At 41.0% G+C, this 26,583-nt stretch overlaps 1 protein-coding gene across 1 annotated transcript in view; it reads left to right on the forward strand.

Annotated features, from left to right (window-relative positions):
• GCSH (glycine cleavage system protein H) overlaps window positions 1–26,583 on the forward strand; it is a gene marked incomplete in the record, with an annotated part of 617,075 nt that overhangs the window by 388,840 nt on the left and 201,652 nt on the right. Inside the window, 1 exon segment of the mRNA XM_044081794.1 lies at window positions 2,114–2,245. Within this exon segment, the coding sequence (XP_043937729.1) occupies window positions 2,114–2,245 (132 nt within the window).

Here is a 26,583-nt window from a genome sequence, read left to right on the forward strand (position 1 = left end):
TCCATGTGCCTTTGATGTCCTGTGGAGTAGTGAGCAGCTTGTTGCTGGCATCCCTTATGAAGGGTGTCCGTCTTTCTGTTCTTGCCTTGCAACCTATTGTAGTTTTTGTGTAGTCTACCGAGTCACTTTTCAGAAGTTGGCAGAGTGTCTCTAATAACCTTCTTTGCTATTGCCATTTTTGTCTTGGCCTCTGTTAGCCAACCAGTATTCCTTCTTAGCCTGGTCCATCTTTGCTGTCTCCCACTTTTTCCTGCACTACTCCTTTCTTTTGATAACTTTCTGAACTTCTGCACCCCACCACCAGCTTTCCTTGTACATCTTGGTTCCATATCTGGCTCAGCCACATACATGTTCTGTAGTCCTCACACGTGCCATTCTTGAACTCCACCTATTTCTTCGTCATCTTCATCTTCCTGTTTCGCTGGGAATGACTCACCATTAGCATGGGTACATGGCGTAGGTCAGAGTAGGCCAGGTCCTCATCCCACTTATCACCAGCAAATATCCATGCCCATTTGGCGACATTAGTCAATGACCAAATCACCTTGAGCCATATTTTACACTATCGAGTGGCTAGCACTGCCACAGTGCACAGTCTGATCTGTGTTCTCCTATCTTGAGGATACTGGGCACCAGAGTAGATGCTCAAAGCTGTTGGTCTGTGCAGCTCATCCCCCTATAGAGCACCATGTAGTGTCTGCCTGCTGCCCACAGCTCCATTCTTGGGTGAGTTTGTGGTGGAAGCACTCTGCATGTCCCCCCCACCCTGAGGTGGGAGGAACCCCACAGAGACACAGGAAGAACATGCAAACTCCAAACAAGCATTAGCCAGAGGTCAGGATCAAACTTTGTGCATTGTACATAGGAGATGAAGACCTTAATCATTATGCCAACTACAGACACTTGTTACAGAATTCTTAGAAAAGCACATCTGTGTCAAAAAGGTGATGACTGTAGTAGTAGCCACAGAAGCCTTCCCACAGATACTAGCAAGGAACCCTGCATATCCTCACAGATAACACAGTAGTCATTTGAGGCTACAAGCAGAATGCACCCAGTCTTGCTTTTTGTACTCGCTGGCCACAGAAACCTTGCATCTGTCCCAGGACTAAGGTCGGACCCTGTGAGCATTTTACATTCCTTCCTAGGATAATGTTGTGCCAGACCAGTTGACCAGAAGATAGTAAAGTCTTCATGAATGGACTCTGAACAGGGACTTGTTCCTAGAATTGTCCTGTAGATGACATGTACAACAAAGACATTTTTTGCTTCTCTAGAAAATGTAGATAAAATTTTTAAACCAGGACAGTAAGCTCGGGACATGGAAAACTGAAGCATTCTCAGTAAGTTGGGAGGATTTTTGCCTTAACTCCTTTCTTTCCCTTCAGGAGTACAGACCAAAAATTCTACTTGAAGCATCTTTTTGGCCACGCAGTATTTTTCTGTATAGGTAACCTGTGCTACTGCCTCATTTACTCATGCATCCCAGCCTGAAGACCTTAAGGCTGACTGCGTGGATTTAGCACTCATTCCTATTGGGTACTTGTTTACAAAGGGCATACTTAAGTTATGAGGGAGGCTAGGAAACCAGGTACAAGGAATCATACCTAGCAAAATGGAAAAAGTTTTGTTTTTGGTGCAGTTCAGTGGCCATCGTCCTCAAGTACCAGTTAGGCCTTTACAGGCCAGGCTTATCTTATTTTTCATGTATGCTCCTGCCGTTTATGCTTGCTTTACCCTGTACTGAAATGTCCGTATTTATAGTAACTTGTGTAACTGACAAATGTCTGTATTGAATAACTTGAGCATTGGAGAAGATTTGGCTTTTAAGTTATGGGGTTGGTGGGGGAAGCATTCCCTCTGTTGCCTTTTGTAACAGTCTACCAAATCACATTCAGAGAGCCACATAAAAAGTATGGTAACTGCTGTAGCAGTATTCCACTGTCTGTAGTGAACCAGAAGTTTGAGAGGTTGGTGCATATTGCGTCCAGACATCTAAATCTGTGTGTGGTATTTGTGATAGTGTTGTAGTACAGCAAAGTCATACTCTGGAAATTCAGTAGAATTTTCTGCTTGTGTATTAATGTCTTTCTTTTTTTTTCCCTTCATTTAGATGAGTTTGGAGCTTTGGAAAGTGTGAAGGCTGCAAGCGAATTGTATTCCCCCTTGACAGGAGAAGTAACTGACATAAATAAAGCTCTAGCTGATGACCCTGGACTAGTAAATAAATCCTGTTATGACGATGGTAAGAAATCAGTATGTCCTAAATGCATCCCAGAGTATGTTTTACTCTGAATATTTTTCCCTTAGATGCCGATTGCATAACTGCCCCACTGACTGGTAAGGAAAGGATAGAAGGCTGGGTCCATAAACTATGAATTGAATAGGAAGTTGATTGATCAGAATGGGGTGCTAGTTAGAGGGAAGTCTGTCGGACGAAAATTCACTAAGCATTTATATGTCACAGGGTACAGGTCCTAGGACCAGTCTAGCTAAGCATATTTGGCTTAGATATTGCATTGGCTCTGGAACAGTCATACCTTTGAACCGCACATTTTTTCACAGAATGTCTGGATTTTGGCCCCATATTTTGGTCCATTATTTCTAAAATTCTGTTTTTTTTTTTTTTTTTCTGCCAAATTAGTGGTAAATCATTAAAGAATGAAGTTAGAAAATGACAGTTGTTTCAGACGTCATACCCTTCAGAAAATTCATAATGCAAAACCTGTTATTCTCAACTAGTCCCTATTTTTATGCCTTTATCCCACTTTTATTTATGACTTGGTCCAGATTTCTTGCTCTTGGAGGTTGAGAGGCATGTGAACACTGCAGAGAGCAATATGATAAATCCTTGATGGTGGGACCTGAGACTTTTGCCAACTGACATTGTAGACAGGTTGGTGAATGTTTGGATATTTTTAAAATTTAAAAAGGGATTTTGTACTTTGAAGGGGAATTCAGAAACTGCTTTATACCTTGGTAGGGGGACATTTGGCAAAATAGAGGAAAAGGATCTGCAGGGCAATAATTATCCTCGGCAGTGTAATGCTTGGCATAATGAAAATATGTTGTCTGTTTGCTCTGTTTTCCTGGGTTGGCTGTCATGCCTTTGGTAATAACATTCTGGAGATTGTGTTTTAGACTGGACCTCTAGAGTTAATCAGACTATGAAACTATGCAGTGTCCAGGGCAGGTAGTACATTATACAGTGCAAGTAGTAGATTCCAGATATATTCAGGTTATCATTCCATTGCACAAGACACTGTAGAATAATATTGTATTCATTCTATAAACCAAGTGGTGAAGAAAGTTGAGCGACTAAGGCATGAATAGATATTTGTACAGGGTAGAAGAGAAAGGGATATGCTTTGGACTCTGCATTGGTTGGAGTAACTGGTATGGGTAAAGTTGAAGAGGTAGGACTACAAAGTTAGGAAAAGAGGGCATGTGTGGCGGCTGGAAGGGAGACATTTGTTAAGACACGAGTATAGATTTCAGAGTTTGTAATAGGCAGCAGAAATTGTGACCCAAATAATATGTTCCAAATATATTGGTGTAAGTCATCAGAGGGGTTTTATTGGCACTTGCCAAAAACATACACGGTATGTAGCTGTGTGAGAGATGGCTGCAATAGCCATACATGTCCAGAGTTCTTGTAACATTTTATGTACTTTCCTCTTTGGTTTTGAAGTATGGGTTGTTCAAAGGAATCATTCAGCTTTTTTCCTTCCTTTTCTGAATGTCTGGCATGTCAAAATACTCTCTGGATCCTTTTTTGACATTTGCTTAAAGGAAGAAGAAATGGCCTGGGTGGATTCTGACTCCCCAACTGTTCTAGTAGTCCAGTTCATGTGGCTGTGATGCTCCTGGATAAAGTGTTTTTTGCAGATTCAAGACTCAACTGGTTGTATGAAGCGTTTTCTTAGATTGAGAGTCTCTGATCATTGGTATCCAGTGCCCGTACTCTTTTCATCCTTTTTGCTCAGGGTGACCAGTTCATTCTTCACTGTGTTCTCAGGCACGCATATAATGTCTTCTCTTATTCAAGGGCAAACCAAGTTCTTCTAGTCTTTGGTTATAACCTTTACCTTTCCATTCCACACACCTTTTTATTGAAGACTCTTTTCAGTAATTTATCCTTCTATCTGTATTTCTTCCACAGTTGTGGGCATTAATTATGGTGTGGCCTGACCAGCAATGAAAAATAGACGCATTACTTCTTGCTTCTGGAGCCTGTCCCCTGGAAGAGGTACCCCAGCATTCTGTTTTTCCTATACAGCCCCCCTCGTGCTTCTGGTGTTCTAGTTTCCTGGACACTGCCACAGCCAGTTTCACTCTTTTCATGTGATACTTTGCACTGAGATTGCAAAGTGCTGCTTTTGAGTTAAAGCATTTGTCCACACTGAACTTCAGCTGCTTACTCACTTAGTACTTTTGTAGTACTCGATTAGACTTTAATCCCCATCTTCATCTGTTGTGTGTGTCTTTTTTTTTTATCCAAGATGTAGGGCGTGTTGGTCTTCATTATTCTTGGTGTGTTTCTATGGTTTTGTAGCATATTGTTTTAAGTACTTGCATGTTATCTGTCTAACTTATAGCTGTGGAACTTTTCTCCCTGGGCCTTTGCTGAAAATGGGTATCTGTTTGCCCATTCAGACTATCCTGGTAAGAAATGCAGTAAATTAAAATTATTCCTGACCGTGTTCAACAGCTGTGTATCTATTGCTGTCCTACTGTGCTGTGTTCTAGTTCCTCAGTCTGTCCTACCTTTCTCTCTTTCCATGTTCTCTTGCAGCTTGTGTACCACGCCATATTGGAGACCTTGATGAAGCAAGTCTAGGTTAATGGGGACTGGTGGTACTCTGTTCATTTTATAATCCAAGTCCTAAATCAGAATTAGGTTTTGACCACCAGCTTTGTCTGGTTGTGGAACTGTGCTGGTGAAAGCAGGCAGCCTTCCCCTCAATTTCTTGTCTTCATTTAAACTGTCTTGTGTGGAATGTTGACATTTTCTCCCCACTGTTTACTCCCCCCTTGCCTACGGGTATTCTTTTCCAGCTCGCAGCACTTTTGTCACTGGTCTGCTGAACACCTTTTGAAGGACTGGGCTTATCTGATCCACGTGTCTTATTCTTGGTGAGACCAGTTCCATCTTTACCTCTTCTTACTTTTTCCTTGTGTCTGGCCACTTCTAGTCCCACTTTACCATAGCAATCACCTCCAGCATGAGAGTTTTCATCCTCCAGCATGAGAGTTTTCATTCCAAATGACCCACCTTCATTTAGTAGCCAGGTGATTGAAGAAACGGGGGAAGGATATATGATGAGGCATTGTGTAGTTGCCTGGGAGGGTTTTGTGATATGCGGGAAGCATGCCCATGGGATGAGCTCCAGTGCTAAGATTGGAATTTTGGCAGGGGCTGCAGCTGGGGTGTTAGGTGGATGGGCAAAAGAGGAGAGTATGACTGTGTAGGTGTGGATGGTTTCCTTACAGTACCATTTGTTGCCTAGTTAGTGAAGTGACCCAGCATGTCAGGGAGTAAAAAGGCTCCTAGAGGACAGCTTGTGCCATTGTGCATGATGCTGCAACTATAAATTCTCATTTAGGTATTCTGTTTTCATTTTACTGGTTAAACAGCGAAAGTTTAATAGTAAGGTGGAACCGTAATCTGGAGTGCATGTACTGGGCATGGACAGCAGAGATTGAGGAGCACTGACCATAAGCAGGTGCTTCAGCTGGTATAGCCCCCACCCAAAAAAAAAAATACAAAGGCAAAGCGTTCTTTCTGAATATCTGCTTTTTCCCCTCTTCATTGTTCATTACTCAGCTTTGGCAGGTGTGTGCCTGCCTTTATTCTTTAGTATACCAAAGAAGTATTGGTTTCTTGGCATCTCCTGTTATCTCTTAGAGAACCTAGTGGTGAACACCTAAAACAAAATATTTAGCAACCATGACCGAAACAGAATTGACAGTACTCAAAGTAGTAATTCCCTTTTAAACACAAGTCTCATACCTCTATATGCCAATCAGCCTTTCCAAGCATAAAATTCTTCTCCACAGTGTACTGGAAAGTAACCAGTCATGCAAAAACTTTGTTATGGATAACTTCAACATTATCCTTCTAAATCCCAAACATTCTGACATTGATAGCTTTCTAGCCAAACCTAGCTTGGCTCAGTTAGACTTCCCTAGACCAAACATTCAGGGAATCGCTTGCTTCTTGATCTACTAATTACTGACAAACCTGCTGTTGTCCATAACTGTTTAGTACTACCTCCTCCAATAAATGACTGCCCTACGTTTTTCCATCATACCCCTATTATAAAACAACCATTCCAACTCTATACCTTCCGCATTTAAAAATGAACTGATCCAAAACCTAAAAACACTCATTGAAAGGGATGAATTCCTAGCCTTTGAACAACACCAAACATCTAGCAACATCCCTAACCAGTCCTTCTGTATCTCAGTGACATCTACTTTTGTAGATAAACTCAAGACTGTACAACATACTTGGATAATTAAAGAACTAAAAGCACTTTATAAATTTTGGAACAGTACTTGGAAGGCTTCCAACCAAAGATGACCAAGGTCACTGCAGCCTCCTATTCAGCCTACCGGAAAGAGTTAATTGAACACGCACAGCAAATTCAATTACAAGTGCTCAGAAAGCTCTGCAGTACAATCAAAAGAAATTCTGGAACTTGGTAAATAATATAACAGGCCGGTATTTCTCCAGTTGATTCTCTCCACAGAGAATCCATCAAACGAGCTTCAGGATGTCTTACCTTAACTGTGTATGTAACTTTAATGTTCGTTGACTAGCTTGCATAAATATGTGTTTAGCTTATAGTGCCCTCCTAACTGCAGACATCACTCTTAGTCACTCTTCCTGTTGGACAGCTTATTGCTTTATGTACTGTAAATACCTAAAGCATCACTGCTTCTTAACTGTTTGTTCTCTTGTATACTGTTACTACCAGACAAATTACTGTGGCTCCTCCATGTTGTATGACTTTGTTCTTCAATAGCTGTGAATCCTGGGCTGAATCTGAAAACTGTCCTCTTCTATCAGTGCTCCACCATCTAAAAAGTATGTTACATAATACAAAAAAAAAAAGCGCTCCCGAGATGGAACTCTGTCCCTGACAAGGTGATGGAGTCTCTACCTGATGCTCCTCCCCAAGGGCAGTCTCCCTTGTCCAAAGTCACAGTTGGCCCTTTTACATCGTAATAAGTATGTATTCTGAAGATAATGCTTCCAGACCCTGTCATCTGTCTGCCACTGGCGTGTTCCTGCTTGCTACAGCTTTAGCTGTCTTTTCTGTCAGGTCATTGCTGCCTGTGTGAACTACAAGCTTTCACCCCCATCCCCTTCCCCTTGGTTGACCATCTTGACCACTTCTTACTATGCATTACTTGAATCCAAGAACTGAAAAAAAAATGATTCACTGAAGTCTGCCCCATAATGTAGAGCGATAAACCTTGACTGCTACAGGTGATCTATGTTTGAATAGCAGGTTAGGCACCTGTAGGAGCTGGTGCAGGAGGTAGAAGTGAGCAGCTGTTGCAGGATCAGCCATTCTACGTGCAGGGAGATTTGAGCCTAGTGAGCCCATGGTGCATTGTGCAGTTACACAGTAAGCTGAAGGAAATTTAACTTGCAGAGGCATGCTTTCACCTGGAGAGCAGCAAATAGTGGAGCTCAGAAGAGTCCCCAGAAGAGTGGGGAGAGCAACACTAGGGGAGATGGTAAACCACCCTTCAGAACTCAAACTGGTCCTCTCCCTCCTTACCATCTGTTTCCAGACACAAAGCAGAGGAGTCAGTTTTGGATTCCCAGGTAAGAAAGAATGGGCTTGTAAGACTCTTGCCTAGCCAGTGGCTGCCTGGATCCCACTGTCATACAACTGGACTTGATAGGGCTGCAGGTGACGTAGTCAAGCTAGGTCCTCTTTGTCAGTATTCTTGATTTCCTTGGTGATAAAATTTAAACTTGACATAACCATGTTCAGTGTTCCCACACTTGCCATCTTCCTCATCCTCTGACATGCTTTCTGCCCCATGTCACTGAGTTTAAATGCAGCATTTCCTCATTTCAGCCTTCCTTCTTTGATTGCTTGTAGTCTGACTTCTTTCCCATTCCATCCAGTACTCTTTGAACCCCCCCCCCCCACACACACAGTTATGCACTCCTAGGTTCATGTTCATGTCTTATTCCTGTCTGTCCTTTCCTCCTCAAGCTGCTATTGATGGTTTCTTCTGTTTCTCATCTCTTACTCGTACTTTGACCAACGTCTTTGTTGCCCCTAGTATGTACAACTCTTTGAGCTGTCTCCCTTTGTCTTCCCCTGTTGAGTTTCCTGACTGCAGGTCAGTACCTGTCCTTTTCATCCCATCCTGTCCTTGTTCCTACCTGCCGTTTTCTATTTGTCCACATCCTGCCTCACTCGCCTTCTATTCCCCCATCACCAGCGCCCCATTTCTTTCCCTCTGATAGCTGTGGCATAAGGCCTTCTCCTGACTTCTATCAGTTTCACCTGTTTGAACGCCCCAATGTCCTTCAAGGATGCATCTGCAGTCATAACATATGGGTTGTCCTGCCTCAGGCAGCCCTTCGGTCGCCATTTGCATCCTGCACTCATATACTTCACATCCCAGTCCCCCTCTGTAGTTTCCTCTGCCGCACTACAAGCCCACGTCAAGTTCAGTGAAACTCCCTCTCCTTTTTGTCGTTAAGCCTGTCACCTCCCTATTTCAGCTGCTTATTTTATAGCCTGTTTTAATAAAGATATAGTAAGGCCTGTTGCACACTAGAATATTCAGCCTAATGTTCACTGCACAGAAGTACGTATGGAATTCTCCCATCCAAAGATTAGCATAGATTTATTGAATAAGCAACATTTGCAGCAGACTGAACTGTCCAGCACACTGGCTACACATTCCTCAGGTGATTAATTAATGATACGTACAGTTTGTTTTGCTAAAACACTACACACTGTACTATGTTTTCATGAGCACTTGTTCACGAACTTAAGTGGTCACTTTGGTGCCAGCATTATGCCTTGGTGCTGATTCAGTATTTTCTCTAGTAGTACCCTGTTGTCCAGTGATGTCTGACCATAGCTGTTCAGTAATTTACTGCTATTATATTATGGACATAGCCAGGTGTATGCCAAGTTCACCATGGCATGCGATTAGTTTGCAGGCCAGTGAGCATGTTCCAGTGATAAGAAAAGAAGTCCTCTGTAAAACATAAAGAACTGCATGTTTGAAAAATGGCAAGACCAATAATCCTTGTCCACAGTCTGACTGCTGTTGCTTTCAGTGGTGGAGCAAGAGTGCATTTTATTAAAGAACATGCAGAAGTGTCAAAATAGGTACGGTATTTTAACTGATATTGTTCTGTAACTAAAGTGATAATTTCCTGCTCATCACTGTATAATCTGTTTAGATTGTAGCACAGACTCACTTTTGTAGACATTTCTGGAGTTTAATGGATTTGTTTGGGATGAATTAATGTAACATAATCTCATCTTTGACTAGCAAGTAGCTCTGGCATTTTTTTATGTAATTTGAAAGCTGTGTACCAGCAGAATACACGAAGGGGAAGAGTGATGGATGGGCTTTGTCACTTGTTTGTTGCTCTGTTTTTGATGGGGACAGACCCCCGTTTTTCTTTTTTTTTAAGGTGAAGTTTAGGAAGGAAGAATGGCATAATACACAGGAGAGATGGGGAGAAGTTGACTTTTTTATTTTTGGATAAAACATAATGCAGGAGCACAGCCCCCCACCCCACTATCGGCCCAGCACAGTTTATACAGATGACTGACTAACACAAAAGGGAGGGTGAGAAAGGCAAAAAGTTTAATACCACAACTGTCCACGGTAGCTCAGTCGTTTGAGAACTACCCACTGGAAGAGGGATTCAAATCTGCCTCTGTTCCTTTCTACCACCCTGTCAGCAGCAGCCTCAAGGAGGCCCTGAAACCATAGTCTGTCTTGCCAGGCTGCCAAGAGCTGGTGTGCCCACAGGGGTGGAGCCACACAGCCTACCATGGGCACCCGCAGGCAGGTGCAAGGGGGTGCACTTGCACCCCCCTGGATTTTCTTAATTTATCTGATGATGAATGATGTGTGTTGAAATCGAAAAATGTACTAGCAAAACCGCACACTTTTCAATTTCAACTTACTTTGGATTTTCTATTTGTTTTCTGGTGTCACAGTGTTGGAGTGATTTTACATGTATAAAGTTCCTACATCCGTTCGACTCTTTGCGGCTACTGGTGCTTCTTTTTGGACTTGTTTACTTTTTTTTTCCCATTAAAACTGCATCGCAGAGGTTCGGAGCCTGAGGAGATGCTGATATGCTATTGGAGGTTGCAATCATATGATGCATATGACGAGCAAACCTCCATTCCTCCTCAAACAGCATCTCCCGCCTTTACCGACCATTGACCGTTGCGCAGCGAAGCGTAGAGACAAGGGTTATCCAGATTGCTAGTGTGGACGAGATTTGTACTTTTTTGTGACCAGAAAGAGCTTTTGCCTCTCTTTATCGGATTCAGACTCATGTGAGCAGCACTTAATGTATGTTCTATCACAAGAAAGAAGCTCCTGGTATTTTTTTTTTTTTTTTTTTTCCACAGAAAAGATGAATCAATGTCAGCTAAGCTTCAAGCTTGGTGCCAAAATGTTAGTGGCAAATTTGAGACAAATTGAGTAGTTTCTGCTCTTTACTAAAAAATACTAAGGAAAATTTCATACAGATATTTCTGTTACTGTCTGAGCATATCTTGACAGTCAACATATGCTTTTGAGCGTTATACAATAGGATGTTTTCTTGCAGAATTATTTACTGCACCACATGACTGGCATAAACAATTACCATCTAGCATTGGAAAGGTTTATTACCATATTATGCAAATAAACCTGCAGTTCAGGAATTGTAGTTTCTGGCCTGGTAAGATGGCCTACTTGCAATTTGGTAAGCAGGCATATAATATGCCAAGGGCATTGTGTGTTGCACAGAGCCATTAATGGATTAAATGGCGCTCCCTAATGCTGCATTACAAGATATTTCATGTACTGCACAAAAAAAGAAAACTCAGATATTCCATTTATCCATGTACATGTTTTAATTTAGAGCACTGTGTGTGTGTGTGTGTGTGTGTGTGTGTGTGTGTGTGTGTGTGTGTGTGTGTGTGTCTCTCTCTCAGACTTAAGTGAACTGTTATTTGATAAAATGTTTGCCGAATAAGGTCTTGCATGGTGTACATACGTTTCAGGAGATGGGTCTCTAATATGTTATATATGTGTTAAGGTAAGGCTATAAGGGTTATGCTGGGATTTTTTTTTCACTGGGATATGAAAGGTATACCTTGATGTAATGTAAATGGGTTATGCACATCAAAGTACTTTAATGTTTGTGTTAAGGAATTTATTTAATACTTGTATGTTATTCCTTCTTCGCAGTGCAGTACCCTTCCACATTTTGTTCAATAAAGTTTTACATCAAACAGGTTGAAAATAAACTCTGAGGATTCTATTGCATGACCTAAAAACTGCAGAAGTCCTTATCTCTGGTAGAGGTATTTTACAATAGCTCTGACTTTTTCCTGAAGTGATTTAAAGTTAGAAACAGCTTGCCTGTAACTCAGCTCTTGTATTTGAGGTTATATTGTCCCACTTATTAGTAAATTTACTGAGTCAGACTTTTTTATGCTTTTAACTCTGGTCATATTCATAGCCCTATTAACTAAAGTAATGATGAAAAATGGTGTGCAGACTAGAGGATAAAGCACACTTTAATACAAAACAAGGTAAGCACTTTTGAGGTAACCCTTTTCTTCAGACCTTAGATAAAAATGCTTTCAAAATCACAAAATTTAAATAAAACTAACATCCAATAAAAACACAATCTGAGAATCAGTGTGTTAAGCTTCCTTTTCTTGAGAGGTTTTAGAGACAGCACTGTTCAGGCCAGGTGGCATATAGGCCTTAAAATCCACAATCCATCTCAACTCAATATATTCGGTCTCATTACATGTATCACCATCTCTCAATGTTTCATTAATTTTTTGTAAAACCAAAAATTTCAAGCTATGTTGAGTGTCAAGATCTGAAACATGCTTGGCCAATCCACTCGTGAGCTTATGATTCCTTATATCATTCGGTTTAAGGGTTTAAGATGTGAGAGAGAATCTCACAGACCCCAATATCAAGTAGAGTCTTGGGTTCTACTCCTAGTTTCAGTTTTAAAAATAATATGAATTTGAAACAGAGATTGTGTTACAAGCAAAATGGTATGAATGAGAGATTCATCTCTAAATATAAAGGAACTTATCCATGTAGAGCCTGCGAGATTTGTTGCAACATATGGTCTACTGTATGGTTATGCACCCAATATATCTTAAACCCATAGAATTTTCTTTTCATGCAGATTGTTCTACTCAGAATATCTAGATTGGTAAAACGAATCGTATGTTAAAGGAAAGAATTATGGAGCATCTGAATGATATATGGAATCATAAGCTCACTAGTGCATTGGCTAAGCTTGTTTCAGATTTTGGCAATCAGTATAGTTTAAAATTTTTGGTTTTACAAAACATTAATGAAACGTTGAGAGAAGGTGATATATGTAATGAGACCGAATATATTGAGTCGAGATGGATTGTGGATTTTAAGGCCTATATGCCACCTGGCCTGAACAGTGCTCTCTCTTTAAAACCTCTCAAGAAAAACAGGTTTAACACACTGATTCTCAGATTGTGTTTTTATTGGATGTTAGTTTTATTTAAATTTTGTGATTTTGAAAGCATTTTTTATCTGAGGTCAGAAGAAGAGGGTTACCTCGAAAGCGCTTACCTTATGTTATTTGTTTTGTATTGGTGTGTTTTATTCTCCAGCCTGCACACCATTTTTTATTGTTATATACTTTTTTGGGTTTGTTGGTTCCACCACTTTCCCTTTTTTATAACTAAGGTAATGGTTGTCCTTATGTTCATTTATGAAATGGTGTTTGGAAAATGCCACCCTTATGTGATGATTAAGAATTTCAGATACTGGTAGTAGTTAATTTAAAATGATTGTCAGTGAAGAGTTAGTTTACTTTTGACTTTTTATAATCCTAAAGCATTCATGCAGATGAATGTAGAAGAAAGGTTATGTTTGGTGCGCTGGGGGAGTTTTGAAATGGGGTATATAGTCCCACAGCTCCTATCAATTTAGATGAGTGGATGTGGACAAATTATATAGAACCTAAATAAATGAATTATCATATTTAATGCTATTGTTATGTTAATCCAGTGTTCGGGTAGTTGAAAAAAGGCAATTTGTTTTATTTGGTGTTAATGCTTATGTAATGCTGCTTAGAAGTAATTTAATTACAGCAATACAGATACTGGGATTTGTGTTTATGCTATCATGAAGTCTGAACTATATGAGCCAGTATAAAATAAAAATATTTACATATGTGGTTTAATTATGTTTGTTACAGTATTTTATTTGTTCTAGGGCCCAGCCGTGGCCCCACTAAGAACTGTAGCGTGGTGAGGTGAAAGTGCTGGCAAGACTAGAATTCTTGGGCAGTAGTACACAGCAAGATGTCGACTACTTCCCTGAATTACATGGTTGATAATTGTATATTATATTAGCCCTAGTGAGAATAACTTTGATCATACCATACATAATTTGAGGGTACCCACGTAAGGGATGTAGCATTTAGGAACTGCCTCTATCCATTAATGTATCCATCTCTCCACAACATTTAGTTTAGATAGCTGGACTGAGTATTTTTGATGCCATTTGACTTGCTGATGTTCAATTGGCCCATCTGTATTAGGTCGAAGGATGCCTTGTATGCCAGACTTGCCACCTCTAAGCACTCTGTAGGATACTGAATATAGTTGAATATAGTGCTAAATCTTTGAGGTGGTCCATGCAAGACCTGTTTAGGTTTTGTATCCTTTTAGTAAGGTATCAGTGTGGGTATTCCAGTTGTTGCATGGGGCTGGACAGATACATGTCAACGTGGGCATTATACAGAATGATTGACCTAAAGAGGGCTTTGTAAAGTGGGACAATAACATCTCTAGATCTAGTCAAAATCAATTTGTTTATAAACTGTGCAATATAGAAAGGCTTTCTTATGACTCTGAGGACATGTTGGTCAAATGTTAGGTCACTGTACACACAAGTTCCCAAATGCCAAAGAGTTTTCAGGTAGCATTGTCAATTTGGCACTTCCCTGGAGTAGATAACTTCCGAAAGGATACAATTTTATTTTTTGGAGTTTCATTTCAATTCATGATTCTGGCACTAATTATTGTTTGGGATAAACTTTCCTGCATGATGGTTAAGTCATTTGGGGATTCAACAGCTGCACCCAGCTTGCAGTCATCTTAAATGTAGTCGGCCAAAGCCCTTTGGTATTTCCTTTTATTTTTTTTACCTTCATACATTGCTCATAAATTTGCCCATGATTGAGCCTTTCACACTTTCTCCAGATTCTTGCCCTAAGAGGTGGAGAGATCAGAGCATATGTTTGACTGTCCCTGGTTTTGTGTCCTTTTTTTTGGTCTCTTCCTCGTGTGATTTTCTGGCAAATTTATGAGGACTGTAAAACTTAAATAATGGTAGACACCCGAGTTTCAGACAAACACCAGGCCATTTGCTAAACAAACAATGCTGTCTTGCAATGAAAGCAGACTTAGCATGAGCACTAAACTTCTCTGCCCTTGAAACTCACATTCCTTGAAATGGCATGAAACCCCACATTCATTTGGAACCAAGGATCATTTGTTAAAATCATAGTGGAGAACTGTAAAATGGGCAAGAATCTAAGTACTGCATGGACTGACTACAAAAAACATTTGATAGTATCCCACATTCATGGATAAAAGAGCACTTAAAAATTTATAAGATACACCCTGTGCTGATCCGACTACATGACAGTGACCATGAAACAGTGGCAGACCACTTTTGCAATTAACTCATGATAAAGGACAAATTATTATTCCAGGGATAAAAATTCAACGGGGAATACTTCAGGGTGACTCAGTGTCACCACTGCTACTCTGCCTTGCCCTATAGTTGGGCTCCTACAAAGCAACAGTGTGTAAAGACCTCTCATCTTCTCTTTGTCAATGATTTAAAACTGTATAGCTCATCAGAGGAGGGACTGAAATCACAACTTCAAGTTGTCAAAAACTTTTTAGATATAAGAATGTCATTTAGTCTTGATAAATGTGCAAAAACAACCTTTAAAGCAGGAAAGCTGCAGCACCAAGAAAACATCAGGTACAACAATGTGATATAAAAGAACTTGAGCAAGAGGGAGTGTACAAATATTTGGGAATTGATAAAGGATCAACAGTAAAACATGAGCAAATGCGAATAAAACTTAGTAAGGAATACTTTCGAAGACTTAAATTAGTCCAGAAAACAGTGTTGACATCTAGGAACAAAATCCATGCTGTAAACCAGTTTGCTCTTCGTGTCCTAACTTATTTTTGGAGTGTTTGACTGGCCTCAAAACGTGTTGAATAGATTATATAGGAAAGCAAAAAGGATGCTTCATGTTCACCAAATGATTTATAAAAAAAAATCTTTGCGTACCAAGATTGTACATTCCCCATTCTGAAGAATTGATGGGCCTCCTTGAAATTGATTACATATACAGATCTGCAGTTGTGGAACTCCACATATCTGCTAACCTCACAAGACCCAAATGTAGTGAAAGTTTTGAAACATGAGAATAAATGTAAGATGACTTCCCTGCTTAGGCTAGCAGAAGCATATCGGCGTCAAGCAGGAATGGAAATCAAACCACAAGTAGATAAAAAAAACAGCAACTGAATGTGGCAAAAAACAAAAGAATATAAGGTGAAGAACTAATTGAGAAGGCAAATGTGGAAAATGCATAAATATAGTTGCAAGTATAGAAATCTTCTGAAAGAACCTCATACTGATCAGGAACAAAAGCAGGAATGGTTAAGGGGAGACTAATTCAAACCAAGAGATGAAAGGTTATTATTGGCTGCCCAAAATAGTGGGTTATGTACACGTTGGTTTACAAAGTCCATTGAATATGTGGGAGAAACGGACAAATGTAGGTTTTGTAAAACAATTGCAAACAGTTGCACACCTCGTTGCTGGTCGTGACATACTAATGGCAGAAGGACTGTATACTGAAAAGCATAATAATGTGACTGTTGCACTGGGGATTGTGCAAACATTATGGTACTAAAGTGGCTGAAAAACACTGGAAACATGAGCCACAAAGCATCATAGAAAATGAAGCTTTCAGCACATGGGATCATCCATTACCAACAGTTCAAAAGATAGATGCTAGAAAACCGGATGTAGTGGTCCAAGAGAAGAAGACATTGATCATTGAAATTGCCACACACAGTGACTACAGTGTGTTGTTTACAGAAAGAGACAGTCATAAAATATTAGGATTTGCAGGCAGAAATTAGAGCAATGTGGAAGAAAGATACCCAGATAGTTCCATTAGTAGTAGGAGCAACAGGTCTTCTAAAAAATAATCTACAGTCGTATTTAGATACATGTAACTCTATACGAATTGCAGGAGGAGTCATTACTGGGCACATTGCGGGTACTGAGAAGAGCACTTGTGGCTGACATCAAAGATTGAAACAGTACTGATTTCATGAACTTTAATTGGACTTTGACTGAGGGTAATGCTGCTCAATGCCAGAAGTCTAAATCTCAAAATGCACGCATTCGAGGCCCTTCTCAGTATGGAGAACATCGATGCCTGTACTGTAACTGAAACCTGGTTCAAGGCTCCTGAGAGCACCCTGGCACTATTAGGTTTTACCTCATATCATGCGTTCCGGCCCCAAAACCTGGACCACACCACAAAAGGAGGGGGTGTATCCATATTCTTAAAGGATACCCACACCTCCAGGTTGGTGGCAACGCACGAAGCTTCGGAAACTATCCAGGTGCAACTAACCATAGGCAAAACTGCTCTACAAATTGTAGCATGCTACAGGCCACCCTCTCAAACTCAGGAACCCCACACAGCCTTCCTGAAGACACTGGAGGGTATAAATGTATCTCCAAACACCATCATATTGGGTGACTTCAACTACCCGAATATAGACTGGGAACATTACTCAAGCCCTAACTTTCTAGCCCAACGGTTCCTGGAGTTCATAAATTCAAATGCCATGGAACAGCTAGTCGCTGTTCCCACGAGAGGAGAAAATATACTAGATCTCATTATCACAAACATGGGGACAAAATGCTCCACACTGGAAGTATATCCCTCATTGGTGAGATCTGATCATAAACTAATCTCACTGGAAATCCACATCCCGCCCCCACCCCAAACAAAAAAGACCACAGTGAAGAACTTCTCTAAAGCAAACTTCACACTACTCAAGACTGGTGTGGTCTCCTTCAAGGCCCCTGAGCCAGTGGAAACCACAACCCAAGCTGCGGAAGCCCTTACAAATGCCTTCTATGAACACCTCATGGCAATCCCAAATAAAACCAAGACTCTTTCCACAAAGGGCAAACGTCCAGTCTGGTGGACCCCAGCCATTAACCAACTTTACAATAAGAGGAGAAAGCTATTACATGATGGAACAAAATCCATAAAAGGGAAGTCACCCCTGATCATTATTAGTAAAAAAATACGAGCACTCATAAAATCAACTAAGGCCAATTTTGAGAGAAAAATTGCCATGGATTCAAAGGACAATCATAAGGCCTTTTTCAGCTATGTTAGGAACCTGGGTGGAAACTCCTAGATATGCTCAGAATTGGTCCAAAATGATACAAAAACCACTGAACCCACAGACATTGCCGGCAGACAGGTTCAGTGCAAACTTCACCCCCCTCTCCCCCCCTTAAAGGAGAGATAACTATCCCAGCGGAGTGTAGCCTCCCAGACATCTGAAATGCGCAGGTGAAAGCTAAAAACACAGCATCAATGGGACCGGATGGTGTCCCCGGCTGTGTGCTACACGAGCTAAATGAGGAATTAAACCCGCACATAAGGCAGCTGTTTAATCTCAGCCTTACCACAGGATACGTGCCCAAGGAGTGGTGTACGGCAATTGTGATCCCACTCCACAAAGGCGGTGCCTCTACGGACCCTGGTAATTACCGCCCCATAAGCTTAACAAGTCTAGTCTGCAAAGCTGTGGAGAGGATCATAATGGAGCTCATAAACAAAGATATAGGGGACTTGAAGACATTGGACCCGACCCAGTTTGGCTTAGTCAAGGGCAGATCATGCCTTTTGAACTTGGTCGACTTCTTCGAAACAGTCACCAAGGCCATTGTTGAGGGAAAGGCAGTCCATACAGCCTACCTTGACCTTGCAAAGGCTTTTGACACAATACCCCACTCGGGTATTGTAGAAAAACTTACCAGCTTAAATGTAAACCCATATGTCACAAGATGGGTTGCAAACTGGCTTAAGGACAGAACCCACAGGGTTAGAGTTGCTGGCGCTATGTCACACTCCAAGCCGGTCACAAGTGGTGTCCCACAGGGCTCTGTCCTTGGCCCCCTATTGTTCGGCATCTACTTCTCAGAAGTACAGGCCAACATGGGAGGACTTTGGCTGACAAAGTTTGCAGACGACTGCAAACTGGGCGCCATAGTGGAAAGTGCATCTGACATGGATATCCTTCAGAAGGGACTCACGGAAACAGATAGCTGGTGCCAGAGCCATGGCCTGAAGTTAAACGCCAAAAAATGTATAGTCATACCCTTTGGGAAAAACAAGGTAACCCCAAGCTACCATATAGGTGGCAATCCACTAAGCACAGAAGAGGTTATCAGGAACCTGGGGACCCAGGTTGACAGTGGCCTTTCTTTTGACACACGTTGCTAAAGTGGTTAGAAAGACCTTCTACATTGCCCACCTGATCATGAAGGGATTCACATCCAGATCTAGTGAGGTCATTGTTCCCCTGTACTCTTCACTTATCAGACCAATGATAGAGTACAATGCCCCATTTGGGATGTATCTCACCCAACATCTGCAGCAGTTGGAGAGTCCCCAAAAGTTCCTCACCAAAAGGATAAAGGGACTCCAAAATCTGTCATATGCTGCCAGATTGAAGAAACTCCAGCTCTATTCAGTTGCATACAGTCTGCTCAGAGGTGACATGTGCCTGACATACAAGGCCATGTCCAACCCGGAATTAATGGACATGCTCCACCTCAAAAAATCCGAATCCACCAAAACCACTAGAGCAAGCGACTTAAACCTTAGCACGGATATAAATAGGACGTGCTGGAGGGATAGATTTATCACTCAGAGACTCCCTATGCTGTGGAATAAAATCCCGGTCCATGTGAGGCAAAGCACCTCGCTGGCTCTGTTCAAGAGAAATCTTGACCTGTCGATGGGAGATCGTAGGTTTATCCCGGGAGTCATCTCTGTGTCACTGCTGGACAGAGGCACAACAAACTAATGGGCACAGCATTTTTTCATATAAGGGGTGGCGTAAGACACAAAAATTTGGGCTAGGCTTATAAATGCCTTAGGGCAGATAGCCTAGTATAAACCTATGAACCTATAAATGGGGTACATTCCTGTCACGGTGTTAGAAACACAAAAGATTTGTTCTATCCACTTTCTAAGGAGGTGGGATTTATATGTGTGACTCATACCTCTCAACTGTACAGATTTTCACAGAATGTCCAGATTTTTGCTTTACATTTTTGATCTGTTCCTCATAAAAATTCTGTATTTTTTTGATGAGCTAAGGATTAAAGTTAATAAATAATTACGTGCATTTCAGTTTCAGACTTCATATCTTTCAGAAAATGTATTCCAACAGTCTTTTATTCTAGCAACTCTTTAAATGTGTCCATAGTTTAGGGCCGTTGTCCCCAGCATTATAACTGTTCTCTGAGAGATTGTCATTATCTGTGTTTACTTTGGTACTCATGCTGACTGAGTGGATGTCGAAGAATATTTACTATGACATTACGTGTCTTTAGCCTGACATACTGCTTTCTTTCCTTTTTTACTTTTGAAGTGGCTGCTGTCCATGTTTTTGTTTCATAGATACTTGCAAGTTAGGAAGCCAGCACTAATGTGGGGAGATGAAACCCAGTTGCATTCGGATTATAATGGTTTGGTATCTTGGTCTGAAAAAATATATATTTTTTAATCGTGGTATGCCTGCAGCTATGTACACTGCGGTTATGATGACTATTGATTGCTTTTCATTTGACAAGTTTATAGTTCCATTTTGATCATTAACATATTGAATAATCTAGTGGTGGTGTTACACGTACTTTATCTTTGGATTATTTGCTTACAAATATAACGAGGCATAGGTGTAGATGGGCGTACTTATTATAATGAAATTCCTACATTTTTTCTGATTGTCTCAGAAACTTTATAGTTCTAAGGTTTAGAATGGTTAGACCTGACTAAACTGTGTAGAGTGCAAAATATACCTACCTGATAGAAATGCACCACTAAAAATAACATTGTAATGGTTATAAGTGGCAATAGTTGAACATGTGTCCCTTTTTGAAGTTTTAAAGGCAGATTTGTTAGTATATTTTTAAGTGGTAGCTAGCTGGGTCATGTATGGGTGATGTCTGAGCACCAAATATTGAATTCTGGCCCCTCTGCTATATTTACACACATACATGTTTGAAGTTTGAACTAAATTTGTCTGCATAAGCCTAGCCAAAAAGGTACCCTGGCTTTCGCCACCCAAGAAAATTATTTTCCTGTGCCCCTGTCGAGCAGAGCCACAGAAGTGATCCCCGGGATGAATTTCCTATTTCCCATCCAATCATCAAGATTTTTCTTGGAGTGCTAATGAGGAGCTCTGTTTGACATGGTCTGTTCCAGAGTATGGGAAGTGTCTGGGACAGGAATCCATCCCTCCAGCATGTTCTGTTTATAAGGTTTAGGTCCCTACAGCATGTAGTTCAGGACTGGGATTTCTTTGTGGAGCATGTCCAACAGCCCTGGATTTGACATAGCTTTGTAGAGATTGCCTTTGAGTAAGCGATATGCGACAGATTAAAGTTGGAGTTTTTTGAGACTGTCTGCGTAGGGTATCTGTTTAAGGCCTGTAATCCTCTTTGTGAGGTATTTCTGTGGGCTCTCCAGTTGTTGATGTCATGTGAGATAAATACCAAAAGGGGGCGCTGTACTCTCTAATGGGTCTAATCAGTGATGAATAGAGGGGTAACAGTGACCTCTTTTTTTTTCTGGATGAGAAACCTTTTGTGATGAGGTGTGCCACGTAGGATTTCCTGACCACTGTGGCAATGTGATGATCATAGATTCATAGATATTCATATGTCCAGGAATTTAAAATCATTTACTATTATTTCTGTGCAGTGCTGCAAATTGTATCTGAGGTTTCTAACATCGTTAAATAAGGCTTTCTGGTTACCCTTCATCTAGTTGGCTATCTTTTACCTCATATCTGGCTTTGATTGATTTGATCAGGGTAATGATATCCCTGTTAGGTTTAGCAAGAGTGTCTTTAGCATCTTGAGAGTTAAATGTATTTTTGCAGGCAGTATGTTTTATTACAGAGCCTGTTTATATTTGGGTTTGACTAAATGGAATTATTCTTAAATACAGCTTACTATTTTACTTCAGAGGGGGTTAGATGCATCTATGCAGCTATTTACATGTGCATAGGGTTTGACAGTAAAGGATTCCACATAATTCAGGCCATCGCTTAGTTTTAGTAGATTAACCGTAACATAATCTCTGAAAACAGAGGTATTGGAAGATGCTTTTGGCTTCATTCTTCTAATGAATGTGACTGATTTGTGGTCCAGTTTAGCCAGGGAGGAAGTGGCAGTTGGACACCAAAGTTGTCCCATATTGTTAAGGACCAAGTCCAGGATTTTATCACTCTTATTTGGGCACAGACTAACTGATCCAGATATACTGTTGATGAAATCCAGAACTGTCTGGGAATACATACTCAAGGATATACAAATTTCCCAGTTAAGGGATGAGTAGTTGATTGAAGCCTCCTAGAATAATGGTACTGGCTTAATGCATAGGGACACCATATTAGTTAGGTAGGAGATATTGACTGATTGGGGTACATAGAGGGGACCTATAGTTGGGTATGACACAGTAAGGAGTTTTATTAATGCTAAGTTGGATGTAGAGGAGTTCCACGTCATTATCTCACCTAGCAAGTCTGGAGATGAATTGTTCTTTAAGAATATGTAGACACCATCACCCTTTTATCTAAGTTGGTAGGCCTGAACATGTGGCAGGTATTGAAATTATGCATTAATGGAGTGCTATCGTCGGTCTTGAAATAGGTCTCTGTAATGATGCTTATATAGATGTTTTCCAGGGGAAGGAGTGCTTGTAAGGAGTGGACTTAGCTTTGGCTCTGAAAAGGAAATTGGTTATTTTCTAATTCCGTATAAAAACTGTAAAAGTTTCTGAATTAAAACACACTATTTATTAAAGCAGCATCATGGTAGGGAATACCTCAGTACAGAGAGATTCAACTATATGCAAAGTCATAAGTTCCTTTATACCCTTCTGTCAAAAACAAACACCAAGTTCACACAGAGTTTAAATTTGTTGCAAATTTGACAAAATCTATTTATATACATTGCCAAGGCTGGAATGACTAAAAATATGTGGAAAGGAGGGCAGTTGGACAAAGTCTCTAAGGGAGGTATCATACCCCTCAGCTGTCCAGGTTTTTGCATAATGTCCAGATTTTTGCCCCATATTCCTCCTAAAAAGGATTGCTGTTGCTAAATAATTTTAGACATCATATCCTTTAGAAAAATGCATACCAACACAAATCCTGTTGTTCTAGTAATTTTATAAGTTCATGAAAGCAATATTTATAATCTGTCCTTGTTTATTTTAGTCTTTGTCCAGATTTCTTGCACTAAGAAGGTGTGTGTCTGTGTGTCTGTGTGTCTGTGTGTCTGTGTGTCTGTGTGTCTGTGTGTCTGTGTGTCTGTGTGTCTGTGTGTGTCTGTGTGTGTCTGTGTGTGTCTGTGTGTGTCTGTGTGTGTCTGTGTGTCTGTGTGTGTCTGTGTGTGTCTGTGTGTGTGTGTGTGTGTGTGTGTGTGTGTGTGTGTGTCTGTGTGTGTCAGAGAGAAATGCCCTACCATAGTTAAATCTAGCAGGTGGAATTTATTTTCAAGTGCTTTTTCAAGGAGTTGTGAGCTTCAAGGGAAGCAAAGGTTGCTGCTGCTCATGCTAAGTCTGTTTAAAATGTGCAACTGTTTTGTTTAGCAAATGCTATCGTTATTGTGGTATAGAATTTTAAAGCAGTGTTATCACAGCAGGTAGCATACTTGCATCTTGATGCAAAGGGCTGTAGGTTCGATTCCTTCAGCATGTACATTTGTATTTTAAGGGTGTATGGTACTGCAGTCCTTAGTATGTCATCCTTTGGATGAGGCACCTAATAACTGTGAACCTCTTTTTCAGTTTGCCACCCATTCCCTATTGCAATATTCCAGCTTACCATCTCTTTTAATGCAACAGAGGCAACTTATTCTTCAAGGGCAACAGGCACTGAATTTGTAAATGAAACACTGAAATATAAAGTTTTCTAGCAACAACCTCTTCATTGGTTTCAGATTTCTTTAATGTGGAAATATTTTACTTCTGCAGAGATTCTGCATATTGATTGATATTGGTGGATTGCGTGACAGAAGTTTGAGTGGCCCTTTATGGTTGAAATGTTCTGAATTGGGCAGGTTGTCATTATTAGGTTCATATGATTTGTTTTATTGCTTAAAGGAAAAATGTTCAGAAGTATAAATTTAAAACACTAACAAAAGTGGTGCTGTAATGTACAAGGGATATAATTCAGTTATATAGTATAATTAATACAGTCAGGCAGGTGAATCAAAGAACTTTTGCATGGTTCTAAAAATGTGTGCAAGGAGCCTATGATTTGAAAACAGCCCAAAGGTAAACTTACCCTGCCACTGGCCAGATGCATTTTCTTTGAATGTGTCTTTCAATGCTGTTTCAGTGAATGTGGGTCTTGAAGGTAGAGAAGTTTTAATGCTAAGTCTGTTTTCATTGCAAGACACTTGCTTTGTTTAGGTTTAGTAAATGTCTCAGTCTGTGCTATAAAATTTGAAATAAAAGGTTGTAAATTAAATCCAAATATCTGCAATCATTGTAGAAGTACAGTATGCACACTGAGAGATTTGAACAGTATCCATGACAAATAGAGAGAAATAGCCAAGTAATGGGACACTGGAATGGCTGTATGGGTGTGTGGGTGGGGCTGCGTGGGCAGGGCTCTGGGTTTGCACCCCCCTGCAAAAAAATCCTGTGATCTCCCTTGCAGCCTACCCTGTAAATCTGTCACCAGGTGGGCAGGGAGAGATGGGAAATGTTCCTGCACCTGGGAGGCTTGTGTTTGAGCTGGCCCTGAGTATTATCTGGATCTGCAGAAAACTGAACATAGGGCGAGAAAAAAGAAGAGGAGAAAAGAGAGAAATGGAGACAAAATAACTCGTGTTAAATAGCAAATGTGTTTATTTCAGTGACAGAAAATGACAGAAATTTTTATCTAGGAATATGAAACTGTTAGTAAGCGGCTGTTGTGTCTTTCGGCATTTCCTGGTTAGGGGTTGCCACAGCAGAACTCCGGTCTGCTAATGATTGGCAGTAGATTTTTACGTGCCGAGTTGCCGGCCCTGACGCACAACCTTCAATGAAGGTACACCCATTCACGCACGTCTCCACACAGAAAGCACTCTAGCTGAGAATCGAACAGGACAACTTCTTACTGTGAGATGACAACGCTACTGCAGCACCACCACCGCAGTACTTGTTAGTAAGCGGCTGTATACCTTATAATTAATAACGTGACAAGTAAATACTGGTACTTGTTGATGATCTGTTGGGTTTTCATTGTTATTACTTTAGTCTGACTGCATTGTTTGGCAGTGAAATTGTGTAAACCATCTACATTTTTTGTCGAACAACAAGTATTAAAGTACTGTTTCAAGGTCAGATATGTTTTCATTTCAAAAATTTTCATTAGTGACTTTCTCTCATTTCTTTTCATTTGCCTGATTTTAGTATAATAAAATCACAAAGAATATATTTACTGACCTCCTACTGATGCTTTAACTGTGACAGTCTGACAAGTTGAAATCTGTGGATGTTCATCGTATTATCCTGCTGCAGTCATCACACTTGGATCATCCTGCCGTCAGGCGGTCCTGCAGTCGGTCTGAATTCCAAAGTCTTGGTCCGGCGTCGGTTGCTGTTGCTTCTTCCCTGACGTCAGTGCGCCAGAGGTATACAAGAGGCATCCGACGCCATTTTCTTCAGTCTTTCTTGCCGCGCGGTGCCCGAAGCAGAAGCAGTTCGCAAGTGCCGGTCGGCCGACACCTGAGATTTTCGGTTCGAATTTCAGTCCGAAGTCTTCAATAAAGCTAAGTACTCCGTTGGGGAACATTTTCTTGCCTCAGTCCGATGTCAGAAAAAGTTAACAATTGCATTTCTTGTGGGAAGCAAATACCTCATAAGGACTTCCATTCCTATTGTATTCCTTGCCTAGGCCCAGACCACGACATCACAGGCTGTCGGTTTTGCCCTAGGTTTAATAAACGCACTATCAAACACCATTTTGACTTCGCACGGCATTACTTTGGTAGGAAATTTAATTATCATGCCGTCAGAGCAGCCGACGACCGCAATTCATAAAAAAACGCAAGGATAAAGACCGGCAGCCTAGGAATAAGCCAGACCCTGAGGCCTCAGCTGGGCCTGTCGCCGGTTCTCCAGTTTTCAGTGAGGTGCCTACGCAGCCCCTGACTACAGCAGAGCTGGGACCCCAGACAGCTGCTGACTCCCAAGCGGAGTCTACTAGGCTGACGCAGCCATCTACCGACACCGGAGCAGAATTAGACACCAGTGCGGAGGAAACGCCTTCGGTTGCAGAAGGTGTCTTCAGACTACACTCACCATTAAATCTTATGCTAAGCTTAAAACTCCTTTAAAGCCTAAGAAAACTGTTCATCAGGCTACAGGTCAAGGCCCCATGCCTAAGAAACAGATGCTTAAGATGGCTGAAGATTTTATTACCCTTATCAGGGGTTCCCATCCCCCTCCTGATAAATGACCAAGACAAGAGGAGGATTATGCATCCTCTGACCAGGTTTCTCTCCTCAGATTCTTCTGAGGAACAAGATTACACTTTTCCACCTTATGAGGATTCTGATGCTGAAGACTCTATTCCCTCAGCATCTCCCCCTGAAGACTACTCCTTTGGGGAAACATTACATACCATGAGGGAACATTTCCACTGGGAAGGCCAGGATTACTCCGAGAGTTCCTTTTGTTACCCCAGCACAGACCTCTTGCTATCCCTCCTGTTTTAGATATTGTGGATGATGTCTACTTGGAGTCTAGTTTAAATCCAGACTCTCTGCCTCCTGCTCCAGCCAAACCAGACCGATACTACAGAGTACCTGACTCTCACAAATTCCTTTATAAAAGCCCTATAGCTGACCCAGAAACCATTTCCCAGGGTCCTAAGGCTAAGGGCTATGTGTGCCCTCTGAAAGAGATTCCAAAAG

This window comes from Protopterus annectens, chromosome 8.part1, assembly GCF_019279795.1.
Source record: "Protopterus annectens isolate FY-2018-M chromosome 8.part1, PAN1.0, whole genome shotgun sequence".
In the NCBI taxonomy this organism is placed as follows: Eukaryota; Metazoa; Chordata; order Ceratodontiformes; family Protopteridae; genus Protopterus; species Protopterus annectens.